The sequence below is a fragment of the Sander lucioperca genome, chromosome 3 (genome assembly GCF_008315115.2).
Source record: "Sander lucioperca isolate FBNREF2018 chromosome 3, SLUC_FBN_1.2, whole genome shotgun sequence".
Taxonomy (NCBI): domain Eukaryota; kingdom Metazoa; phylum Chordata; class Actinopteri; order Perciformes; family Percidae; genus Sander; species Sander lucioperca.
Genome location: NC_050175.1, coordinates 15256496 through 15268394, shown reverse-complemented (window position 1 = coordinate 15268394; position 11899 = coordinate 15256496). Strand labels below are relative to the sequence as shown.

Below are 11899 nucleotides of genomic sequence, written 5' to 3'. Positions count from 1 at the left end.
TTTTTTAACATTAATATGAGTTCCCCTAGCCTGCCTATGTCCATTTCTGCCCAGTGGCTAGAAATGGCGATAGGTGTAAACCGAGCCCTGGGTATCCTGCTCTGCCTTTGAGAAAATGAAAGCTCAGATGGGCCGATCTGGAATCTGCTCCTTAGGGACTGTTCTTTCGTTTTTTGCGTCCTGCTGCTCCCATCGTCAGCCAGGTAATATTTTTTTTACTAAAGCAGTATATGAAATCAGATGTATTACCTACCACCATTTAGTTGTTTTGTGTTATTTAAGATATTTATTTAATATCTGGTCAGGCCAGATGTAATTATTCTACTATTTTTTTAAACAATGCAATTACCTGTTTGAGCCACCAGGGGGTCCCCCCCAGCAAACTCTGTGTATGGGGTCAGACCATCTGCTAGGGGGCCGAGACTGAGAGCTACATGGATAAATATGCACCAAACAAGCCACTTTGAAATGTTGCTCTTTTCATGAATAAAAAAGTTGGGTGACCCCCCCACCCAGACTAAAAAATGTTGGATGACCCTCCCCTCAGCAAAATATAAAAAGACATGACCCTCCCCTATTTTCCTCCGGTGGTCCATTCCATAAATACCGAACGGTCCCTTATAAGGTCATAAGGAGCAAGGTTACCTCCCCTTTCTCTGCTTTGCCCGCCCAGAGAACTTGGCCCACCCATGAGAAAGAGAGAGACATCATGGCTTGCAAACAAGCAAAGTGGCAGTTGGTCAAGGCCACACCCCCACCCTCCACCTTGCCCCCCCTCTCTCCTCCTCAATAGCATTTAAAGCTACAGACACAGAAATGGCACGTCCCAAGTAAAGCTCATGGTGGGACTGGCTCTAGTGGCTGTAATTCTGCTCCAAGGCTGAATTTCGGGAAAGAGACTTCAGATACAGTATTAGGGGACCACTAAGGCCTATATAAAAGCATCCAAAAAGCAGCATGTCATAGGACCTTTAAAGTCCTTTTTGGCTCTAAGCTGTCTCTATCTTTCGAAAGCATCTCCAATATTTACCATTGTTTTACCACGTCTCTGGTCATGCAACTGTTTAGAAAGATGCCAAGGTTTTTTTTTAGGTCAATTGAGATCTATCTCTGTTGATCCAGTTCCTTTGGTTGCTGCTTCCATGGCTGCAGCATGGTGTTTGTGTTTAATATCTGGCAACCGGACCGGGGTGTTAAAATGAGCAGTGGACAACAACACACAGGCCAAAACAAAAACAGACGTTTTGGAATAGAAATTTAAACATATTGGCTTTAGCATTGTTTTCAGAGAAGAAAGTATTTCTACTTAGCATGTTTCCTTAATATCTGATGACATATTATGGTCATTTTATGATTTAATACAGTAAATATATTACATATTTCTCTTTCAATCTCTTCACTTAGTCTCTTTTCTCACCAAGCGGATCTGAACAACAAAACATTTTATGAGTTCTATCTGTGCCGTGACAATACTAAAATAAAACAAAATTGTATGTTCTAATCATAAAATTGTGTACAATGTGTGAGTGAGAGAGTGAGTGTGTAGCAGCTGCTACAAGGTGAGTTAATGCTTCACATTGTTACTGTGTTTACATAGTCTTGTATAACCTCTCTTTTGGTTTAAAAATATGCAACTTTGTGAACAAAAAACAACAAAATAGACATCCAGTGTTTACTCAATATTTGATATACTAATGCAATGCCTAATGCCTATTCTATTAAATGCATACTGCCTCTGATAGTTCTGGTATATGAATTAATATGAATTAAAATGTGCCAATCTGAACTCTATATCCCAATAATGCAACCATGCCAAATTGTGCATGCTATTCGAAATATACTGTAGCTGTTCTGTGAAGTGCATAAATGGATTTTGGAATAGTGTTATCATATGCATCTCGCTATCTATGTTATTTCTTGGCCCAGAAGCCAAGAACAGGATACATATCAAAGAAAGGAAATTACTTCCTCTTTAACTGTGTGATGAGGACTTCAACTTAGGTGGTTCTCTTATTAATAAATAAATCCCTGAATGCAAAGACTTTGTGTGCATAGAGACCCCCATTCCACCAAACAAGCTTCTTATCATTGGATTTATAGACCAGCTGGATGCACGTGACTAATAAGAAAAAAAAATCAAAGAAGTTAGTCCTTGAACAAAAGCAAATACAGTGTTGTGAATGAATAACATATTTGATCCTACAGTTGTGAGTTTGGAGCAATTTGAGCTGGCAAATTACCTCCTTCTAATAAAAACTTGCATTTGGAAGGAGTCAAGGAGAGAGTAAGGAGAGAGTGAGGGGGGGAGAAACACATTGGAGCTGGGCTTATACCACTGTTGCAGTAATGATAGTGTTTGCCTGTGGCCAAACACAGAGAGAGAGAGAGAGAGAGAGAGAGAGAGAGAGAGAGCTGTGTGTTAGCAGCAAAGAGAAGATAATAGCACAGAGAATTATTAGACAGATCCTTGCAGTCTGTGTTTGAGTTGATTCTTTAGCCTTATTACACACCGCGGGGGTGGGGGGAGAATGGGGAAGAAGGGAGAGACATTTAAACAAGTAATACTGCATTACACACATTAAAGGGTGACAGTAATTACTTATACCACTCAAACTGAGGCATTTAGACAGCAAAACACAAGCTGTGCAGACACTTTCTTCCTTTTGCTCCCTCACCTGATTGTTTTCTCCTTTCTCTTCCTTCCTCCTTTTTCCCTAACACGGTCTTTTTCCTCTTCCCTCTCGTCTCACCAAGTCTCTTTCCTCTCTTCTTTATCAGGGTGGTGGCGGCTGCCTGGGTAATGAGGATCAGTGTTGTTTTAAACATGAAATGGTGAGGGGGTCCGGCAGGGCGGAATCAATAAGAGCCATTACCTCTCCTCTCTAATGATGCATCCACCACCCTCCCTCTCCTCTCTGTGCACACCACCCCTTGTCTCAGCCCATTTCTACCCGCTATCCGTTATTGGATGGGAGGAGGTTATGAATTATCGAATCCCAAGGGCAATGTGCCTCGCCGCCAATTACCCAGTGAAAAATGACCCTTTCTCGGACGTAAGTGTGTGTGTCTGCGTGCAGATGTGTGTGTGTGTGTGTGTGTGTGTGTTTATTGGGTGGGTGGAGAGTTTGACACGGACCAGCTGGTGTCACATACTCGTGGACAGCTATGCCTCCTCTGTCTGTCTTTCTGTCTGTCTGTCCTACACAACAAACACAAGAGTGCATGCACACCTTCTGGAATAAGGCTGTGCACTGTGACTGATGAGGATCACTGTTTTCCTTGTTTACTTTGTTTTTTGGAAATGATCCATCAGCTTAAAAGGACTACAGGATTTCTGTCACACGCTAGGGAAAGCATTTTTGCTGTTGGTGATCAGTTTTGCACAATGCACCATAACTTCAGCAGACAACAGACATTATACTAAAGCAAAATAGCATATTTTTTGATAGCTATCGGTTATTAGCCATCTGCCAATGGTCCAATTTCCTATGATAATGTATTTTGCTACCCTTTGGAGTTTTGTTCTCTCAGTCAAAAGAAAGAAAATAGTTTATATCTTCAAAATAGTTTATCTTAAATACTGCCAATGAGAGATGGCTGCCAGTTTGTCAAATTGCCCTCAAGGAAGATAATGTATTGGAAGAGGAAATTGAGCAAAATATGATACCACTCTCCTGCAAATTATGTTCACAATGGACAATTATGCAGTAGTAATTTGCATTCAATGCCAACATTCAGTGCCAATGACGGACCTAATGTGCCATTGATTTAGCTCAGTGTAGTAGTGAGGGTGTGGATATGGGGTCAGTTGCTACCTCCCTTAACCATTCTTTAGTTACAGTGATCAGATATTGATGAAAACAATAAATCAATCATATAATCAGTAAATGTTAAGAAAAGCTTGTCATTGAAAACTGGGTTTAACAACATGTGTTTAAACATCTGGGTTCAATGTTTACTTGTCAGTCTACACACAAAATACAGAAAATGAGGAATATACACATGCGTTGGCTAAGATAACAGCAGGAAAAAAAGGTAATTATACCATAAACTTGCATCCATTTCCTCTAAGTGACTGCACAGCAACATAATAAATGAGATGATGACCGGTGGTCAATGATGGTCCCTCTCTGTTGCCCCTCATGTCAGTCTAACTGATGTGTTATCCTGGGAGGTCCCACCTCCGTTCTAGATGCAATAATAGCTGCTACTTGTTCTGGGTGTTGCTCTTGGTCATGCATGTATGGTGGGCTTTTTCCCCCTTGAGACCCTGCAGGTTGTGGTATACTATGTATGTATCTATCAGCCCTGTTTGGCAGGTCTTTGTGTCCCTTGTGCAGTCGGAAGTTAAACACAGTTAGCACCTTCTAACCTTATCAACCTACTATACTCGTTGCTGGCTTGACAACGTTTGGTTATGGTATTGCAGACATTTATACAGCTTGCACTGGGTAGCGTTGGTGGAATTATCCACATTGAAAAAATAGGTGCAAATTTCCCTTAGAGCCAATTCCAGTTGCTCCACACGTGCTCATAGAACCAAGATAACAATGCATAATCTTTGCTCTGTGTATTTAGAAAATGAAACACTGTCAGCTATTGGAGACCCTTTGTCTTTTCTATCGTCAGATGTCGGTCTTTAATCTCTCCCAGGGATTCCGAATCCTCTCAGCCCTCTGCATCGGCCACTATCCTTCCTTGTCTGTGTATTGACGTGTTGAGTTGTCAAGTTGAGGATCCTGTTATCACATCTCTGTTTAACAGAGTTATATTGCTGTTCTTTTTCCCAGTGTCTCCTCTCACACACACACACACACACACACACACACACACACACACACACACACACACACACACACACACACACACACACACACACACAGACAATGAAGTTATCAGCAGTCTCAAGTGTATCTTTTCTGTCCATTTAACTGTTTCTATGTGGGGAAGTGCTTGGTGCTGCTATACAGCACTTTGTGCTGTGATTGAATTACACTGATGGGAACATCAATTACTGAGCATACCAGATTTTTTTTTGACCAAGCACCTCACATCACATTACAGTCTGCAGTGTAAAGGAGATGGGCTGCACAAATAAGAGTCTGGGCTGGAGGTACAGTACATTTAGAGACACCAACAGGGATGCTATTTATTTTGAGGTGTTAATTGTAGGACTTTTGTTCAAATAGCTCTTATATTTATCTATATAATGAAAAATAGAAAAGAATGGCTCATAGCAATGGTTAACATGTTTATGTCAAGCCACTAGAATGAGTCTGTTGTTTTGTTATTCAGAAACAATAATATAATATCTCATAGTGTTTAATAATAATTCCATATTTAAAAACAGTTTGCAGTGTACATTTCTGAGCTCATAATGGAGGCTAAAGTACATTTTTAAGAAATTCAATCACAAAGACTTCTTCATAATATCTATAAAGCAATAAGTACAGGTCAGTGTTTTATTGTTAGCCAGCAGTATAACAAAATGACACTGTAATTTGCAGGCTGTAATAACACTTGAGTTATCACCTTTGGCAGTAATACTATATTTCATTGGCTGGTAGTTATCTATAAATGCCCTCACCTAATGCATCTCCAGTTTGTTTAGGAAAAGTACACCTCTGCATTAAAACTTTGGTATTCCGCAACTAAACCGATTAATTTTCTCGTGAAAATGCTTTTTCCACGTTCCATGACACTATGTTGCATTTTAAAACTTCTTTTGAATTTCCAGGTTGGGTTGGAAAGTTTTGTTTTTGTGTTCACTTCTTTGTTGGCTCTCTGCATCCACTGCAATTATTGCTTCTCTCTGCAGCCTTCTGCAATTCTTTGCAAAAAGATGGTTTCTTGTAGTGGGATGTGTATGTGTGTGCATTTGTGTGTGGCTGCCACCCAAGGTTGTTCTTACAACATGTTGTCTTTTGAGATTCATCGCCTTAAGCAGCAATGATGTGCTCCCTGCAAGACATGCCAAGACTGCTGGCTGTAGCCCAATATGAGGGGCAAAGGAAAAGGAAGGAAAGGAAAGAGACAGATACTTGAGCCAGATCCCATGATTTTGTTTACTCTGACTAAACAATTCATTTGGCTTGAGAGAGCTAAGTAATTACTGAGTGTCTTGATTCTGTTTAGGAATGTCAGATGAAAACACTGAATATTTACTGCTCACTGTTCAGATTGGAGTGTACAAATGTTACTGGCACAGAGCAATCTGCGTTAAAAGTTTGTTCCTCTAAAAACTTTGTTCCCAGTGCTCATAATTATGAGTTAGTTGAATAACAAAATAGGTAAAATACTCTAATTGGGTCGGGTTATAATGACAAGGATGAGGAGCAAATCCACCTATATCATTTCTTTTGGTAATGCTAACATATGCTGCTTCTAAAAATCCCAGTTTACAGGATTGGGGCAATGGAAAATATTTAAAAAAAAGTTTAATTCTAGTAAACGTCTTTCAAGCTGTCATGTGGTGATTACATTAATTAACATTGCCATTGCATTAGTGTCAGGAGGGTTGCTAGTTCTAATCCTAGACAATTAAATATTGGCAGCTTAACAGAATATGTTCTTCCCTGCCTTGAGTAGAGAGATGCTCTTGAGCAAAGCGCACAACCGGCAGCTGCACCTGTGAAGCTCTTTGTGTGTGTGTGTGTGTGTGTGTGTGTGTGTGTGTGTGTGTGTGTGTGTGTGTGTGCACTTACTAGTTAAGTTCCAGAAAATGAATCAGTTACCTGATCAGACCAAACATAAACTGAGACTAGAGGCGATTTTGAGTAGTGCAGAATTTACGGAAACTTTAGTCGTCAAATTAACAAGGCACAAACCATAGGTCACACAATTTTTACATTTAATGTCAGAAAAATAAAAACTAGTTAGAATGATGTACTGTAAGATTAAAATAGGCTATACTCATGGTCTCTCTTCCACAGGTGAATGGTCTGTGGGATATTATGTTTATGTGCTGAGATTATGCAGTAAAATTGATTACGACACATTATCCTGAAATATTAGAATCCACCCTCTCAGTACTTCAAGCAGATAAAGTATTTACCAAACAGATATTCATCTGACATGAATCCTCAAGGTTAAAATGTGGATTTATTTCTTTGTTATGCAGAATTATTTGAGTAAGGACAACAATAGTTACATCATAAATGAGTTGGAAAAATAGAAATTGGACAGTGTATTATCTCTCTGTCTTCAAGGTCTCATATTATACATTTACAGACTTACATGCACCTGAATCTAATTTAATGACCTTCCACTTCTTTTTATCACCCACTCTTCTTGGTTCTTGGTTCTTGGTTCCTGTTTCCTGGTTAAGGCATTTAGTTCTTAACCAACTGGGACAAATAAATACATAAATAAATAAATAAATAGGCCTAAAGTCATTGCTATTATCACATAATAATCAAGTATTTTTAGTTAATATTAAAATCTTTATGAAACATATATCGGCTGTGTTGTAAAACATAAATTTAAAAAAAGCAGTGAAATTGAAAATTCTTCTTTTTCGGTGACAGATTGCTCCAGTCTGCAGGCTGCTTGATATTTAAACTACTTCGTGATGAGCCAACAGCTCTGGACGGGATGCTTTCAGATCCCATAACACACACACACACACACACACACACACACACACACGCACACGCACACGCACACGCACACACACGCACGCACGCACGCACACACACACACACACACACACACACACACACACACACACACACACACACACACACACACACACAACCAAATGGTGGCGATGAGCTGAAAACCGCCCCCTCGTGGCCACGTGTGGAAGTAAAAACCCACCGGCACAATGAGTCGAAAAAACACAGAAGGGGGGGTTGTTGATGTAAGTGTGTGTAGACTCCTATGTGTGTGTGTGTGTGTGTGTGTGTGTGTGTGTGTGTGTGTGTGTGTGTGTGTGTGAGAGAGAGAGAGAGAGAGAGAGAGAGAGAGAGAGAGAGAGAGAGAGAGAGAGAGAGAGAGAGAGTGTAAGGGTAAGGGTGGTTCAGTCTATTTTTTTCTGTCATTAATAATTGGTCCACGGGGAGGGGTGATGGTGTTAAGGGCTCCTCCATTAGGCAGAAAAACTTTAGGAGCGCCTTTCAGTTCTAATTGGCAACTACGATGTGTGGCACCCTCCACCAAAGACCCGACAACAGAGAAAAACACCAAAACCACCACTGGCTCCTTGAAGGCATCCTGTGGCACCCAAAAGGTTTGAAAACCTATTTCAGAGTGAATGGGAGACTGGGAGGGGAGAAAAGAGAGAGGGGAGCAATGTTGTTCTTTTGACAACCTGTTCAGTGTGGAGCTGTGAGGCTTGAGCGCATCTATGTGGAAGCCTCTGTCCTCCCTACCCTCCCCTCGCACCATCCCTCTCTCTCCCTTCACAGACAGGGGCGGTCGTTCTCAGTCTGCGCACATATTCCACTTGGCCAGCATCACTTGGAGTCCACAGACACAGCGCTGATTGAACGCGGAGGGGAGCTCATTTTCAGAGCGCATGATTGTGTTAGAAGGGCTTCACTAGCCTGTCACCGGTCAGAGGCAGAGAGAGAGAAAGAGAGAGAGAGACGCACAGTAAAGCCATTTCAAACACGCCTTTAAAAGTAAAAAATCCACAAAAGAGGAGACCGGGTTTAGGATTTTTTTGCACATAGCCTTGCTTGAGTTTTTCCAAAGGGAAAGTGGTTTTATGTTTTTTTTTTTCATCTTTGGGAAGAGGGACTCTCTTGTGGATCCGAGCAGCGGTAAGATTCCTCTGCCCGCTTCTCTCCGTGCGTAAAATAAAAGTTTAACACACCAAGGAAATCATTTGAGAGGTCTGGGAGCTCAGAGAGCTCAGAAAACTCTCCATTATACTCCCCGGGAATTGTAAAGCTCACACCGGACGCCCACTGGAGGAGGATATATAACTTTTCAACACATTCTGTGGAGAGACACGGAGACGGGTTGGTCTATAGGAGAGCGGAGGAATCCTCTTCGCTGAACCGGGAGGAGTGAGCGCAGCGCTGGCAGACTGACCCAAAGGACGGCACATCGGAGACAAGGTAGACGCGCGGCAGGTAGCCTATTACATGCCTGCACGGAGACTGTGTTACTTCTGTCAGGGTTATATGTTTTATCTATTGACTTTGCTTCATGTCTGTGGGATTTTTTAAAGAAGGAAATGTGTATTTGTTAAAGCAGGCAGAATGCTAGCCTATTTAATGTTTCTCTGTTCTCCATCAAAGCTGATCTTTTCTCTAATTACCGTTAATATGCCTCACCAGTGACATTCAAATTCTGGGTCTTTACAACCTCCTTTCTTTAATTTACATAATCTATTTTTTACGCAGACAATAATGAGACTTGCTTATACTGACATGTATCCTAGTACTAGACCACATGTTGGTATAAGCAAGTCTCATTCAGCGGATCCGGACATTAATGCAGGGTGTTGACTCCCATGCATCGTATACTGAAACTTTGACCACGCTGTGTAATGCAACCTGTCAATGCAACCGACTCAGAGCCATTATACAAATGTGAGGGCCAGACGTCGGAGGAAATCCTCATGTTCGGTCAGAAGAGTCACAGATAGTGCAGATAAATAACACCGACATGAGATTTAAAGACAGTGCTACAAATACCAGGATAAATAAAAAAGGTGTTTTTTTAGGAGTATACCTATGACCCTCTCTCGTTGCTGCAAAAAACATTGTATGCGTGATTAGCTTATACAGATCTGAAGCAAAAACAATGTGGGTGTTTGGGGTCGAACGTGCATGAGCCCACTTGTTGTAGCTTATAGGCTATCTATCCTTCATAATCACTGCAGTCTGATCCTAAGTTTTCTCCTGTCCTGACACCTGACCCCCATCCACCCCCGCCACACCAGTGAGGATGGAGTTTAGTCACGTTTAACAGAATCCTGTCAATCTCCAATTTTCTAACACACGCAGCCTTGCTTGTAAACTTGGTATAATCCACGATTTGTGATTGAATTACCCGTCCTATAAGTGGAATGAAACGATGTAGGCTGTGTGGCTAAATTGCTCTGTGATATTATTTTCACGGCTTAAGGGCTTGAAGGAGACATAGTTGAACACGAAAAAAACAATTGAAAGTAGCTCTTCTTCCTTTTTGATAACAATCAATCAGCTGTCGCCTCTTGTTTGTCACATACATCTGCAGGCCGTTCCCCTCTGTGCCTCTGTTTTAACCTCTCTCTCTCCCTCTCTCTCTCTCTCTCTCTCTCTCTCTCTCTCTCTCTCTCTCTCTCTCTCTCTCTCTCTCTCTCTCTCTCCCTCTCTCTCTCTCTCTCTCTCTCTCTCTCTCTCTCTCTCTCTCTCTCTCTCTTCCTCTCTCTCTCTCCGTCTTTCTTAGGTTATGACGGAAGTGAGCTGAACATGGAGCTTTTCTGGATTTTGTTATTTTCTAGTGTCTATCCTCTTGCCTGGGGCCAAGGAGTTTACGGTAAGAATGCGATGTTTACAAATGTATTCCTATTACCACATCACTGTATACTTTATTAGTGCAGGCTGACTGAGCTCCATTGCAGCAGCGATGTTAATTTGTCCAATTATTAGCCCATAACCTTAATTAGGGGTTCTCTGCGCCACATATTGTCCGTGTTTCAATACGACGTGCTAATAGGAGGCAGTGTAGTAAGTGGCGTTTAAACTACTGCGAGAATAGCTTCAGGCAGATCGACAGCAAATTAACTTGAAAGGGAGATATTGCTTCTTAGAAGTCGCAAGAACCAGCTGGGAAAACATCCAGCAGTGTAGTGGAGGGGAACCCACCTACTGTAAATCCAATCCAATTCCATTTTTAGGCTGATATAAATCTTTATGACAAAAATCCACATTAGGCCCACATGTTAGTGCTTTATGCCACAAAGTATGCTCAAACTTTAAATTATTGGTTATGCTTTATGGTTATTACTCAATGGAGGTAATAGTTGGGCCACTATTTAACTTCCTACTTTCCCCCATACCCACTGCACTCACACACGCACAGACAACAGGTTTCAACAGGAATAAGAGTGGCAGAGCTCTCTGAGACGTGGCTCGCCTTTGTCAGGTTAAACAGGACAGTCACACTGTGCTTTTGGGGATAAAGTGGAGATTTGTTCCCTCTTAAGACTTTCTCGCTGTACTACAGAGGCTCAGTTTCTTCAGCTACAGGCCAGATATGCATCCTCCCGTCCCTTCGGGCAAGGCAAACACACAAACTGATCCGTCAGCTTTGATGCTTTGATTTTGATGTTTGAAGACATGTGGCAGCCATTGAAAACAAGGTCTGTTTAGTCGCATGGAGTGCTGTTGTCACAAGCAATCCCACAGCATGCCGTCACACTGAGAAATGCTGACAATCTGTCATTTGCTGAAGCACGTAGGCCCATGTTGAAGTCCTTGCTAACTAATCAGGTTTATACCACTCTACTTTACACTGCAGGTGACATGTCAGTATTAGTGTCAATTAAAACCACTTACAGGCATTTCTGAGATCTTTTCTCTGCATGTATTTTGTTTTGACCACCAGTTGAAGCACATGCAGCTTTCTTAACAAACAATGAAGCATGTTCTTTTTCAAAATCTGTTGTGTTTTTGTGACAAAACAGTAGCTACATTCTGTGACAGTGCTGGATGGGATCTCGAGAAGTTTATTTTTTCCCCACTATCTGTTTTTTTTTTAATAGGAAATGACAAACCTTTCAATGAAAAATAATGTAGTGTGAGTTTTAGTGACATTATCTGGGATCATTGTTTTACCTGCTTGTTGATAAAGTCAGGATTTAACATAGATCTGTTATGTTCCTTCCAAAAATATTTCCAGCATAAATATATTAGACATTTCGTAACATATCAGTTTCAAAATAAAAGGTATCCAGAACTTC

The 11899-nt window shown here is 41.2% G+C and overlaps 1 protein-coding gene across 3 annotated transcripts in view; it reads left to right on the top strand.

Annotated features, from left to right (window-relative positions):
* The first annotated feature begins 8429 nt into the window (after positions 1-8429).
* The window catches only part of LOC116060611 (MAM domain-containing glycosylphosphatidylinositol anchor protein 1), a 195929-nt gene continuing 192459 nt past the window's right edge, over positions 8430-11899 (top strand). For 2 of the 3 annotated variants that reach the window (XM_031314277.2, XM_031314276.2), the window contains exons 1-2: positions 8430-9065; positions 10384-10473. In XM_031314277.2, the coding sequence (XP_031170137.1) occupies positions 10407-10473 (67 nt within the window). In that variant the 5' untranslated portion in view covers positions 8430-9065; positions 10384-10406. Of the gene's footprint in view, positions 9066-10383; positions 10474-11899 lie in introns of those variants that run through there. The other variant, XM_035999345.1, reaches the window with a different exon arrangement.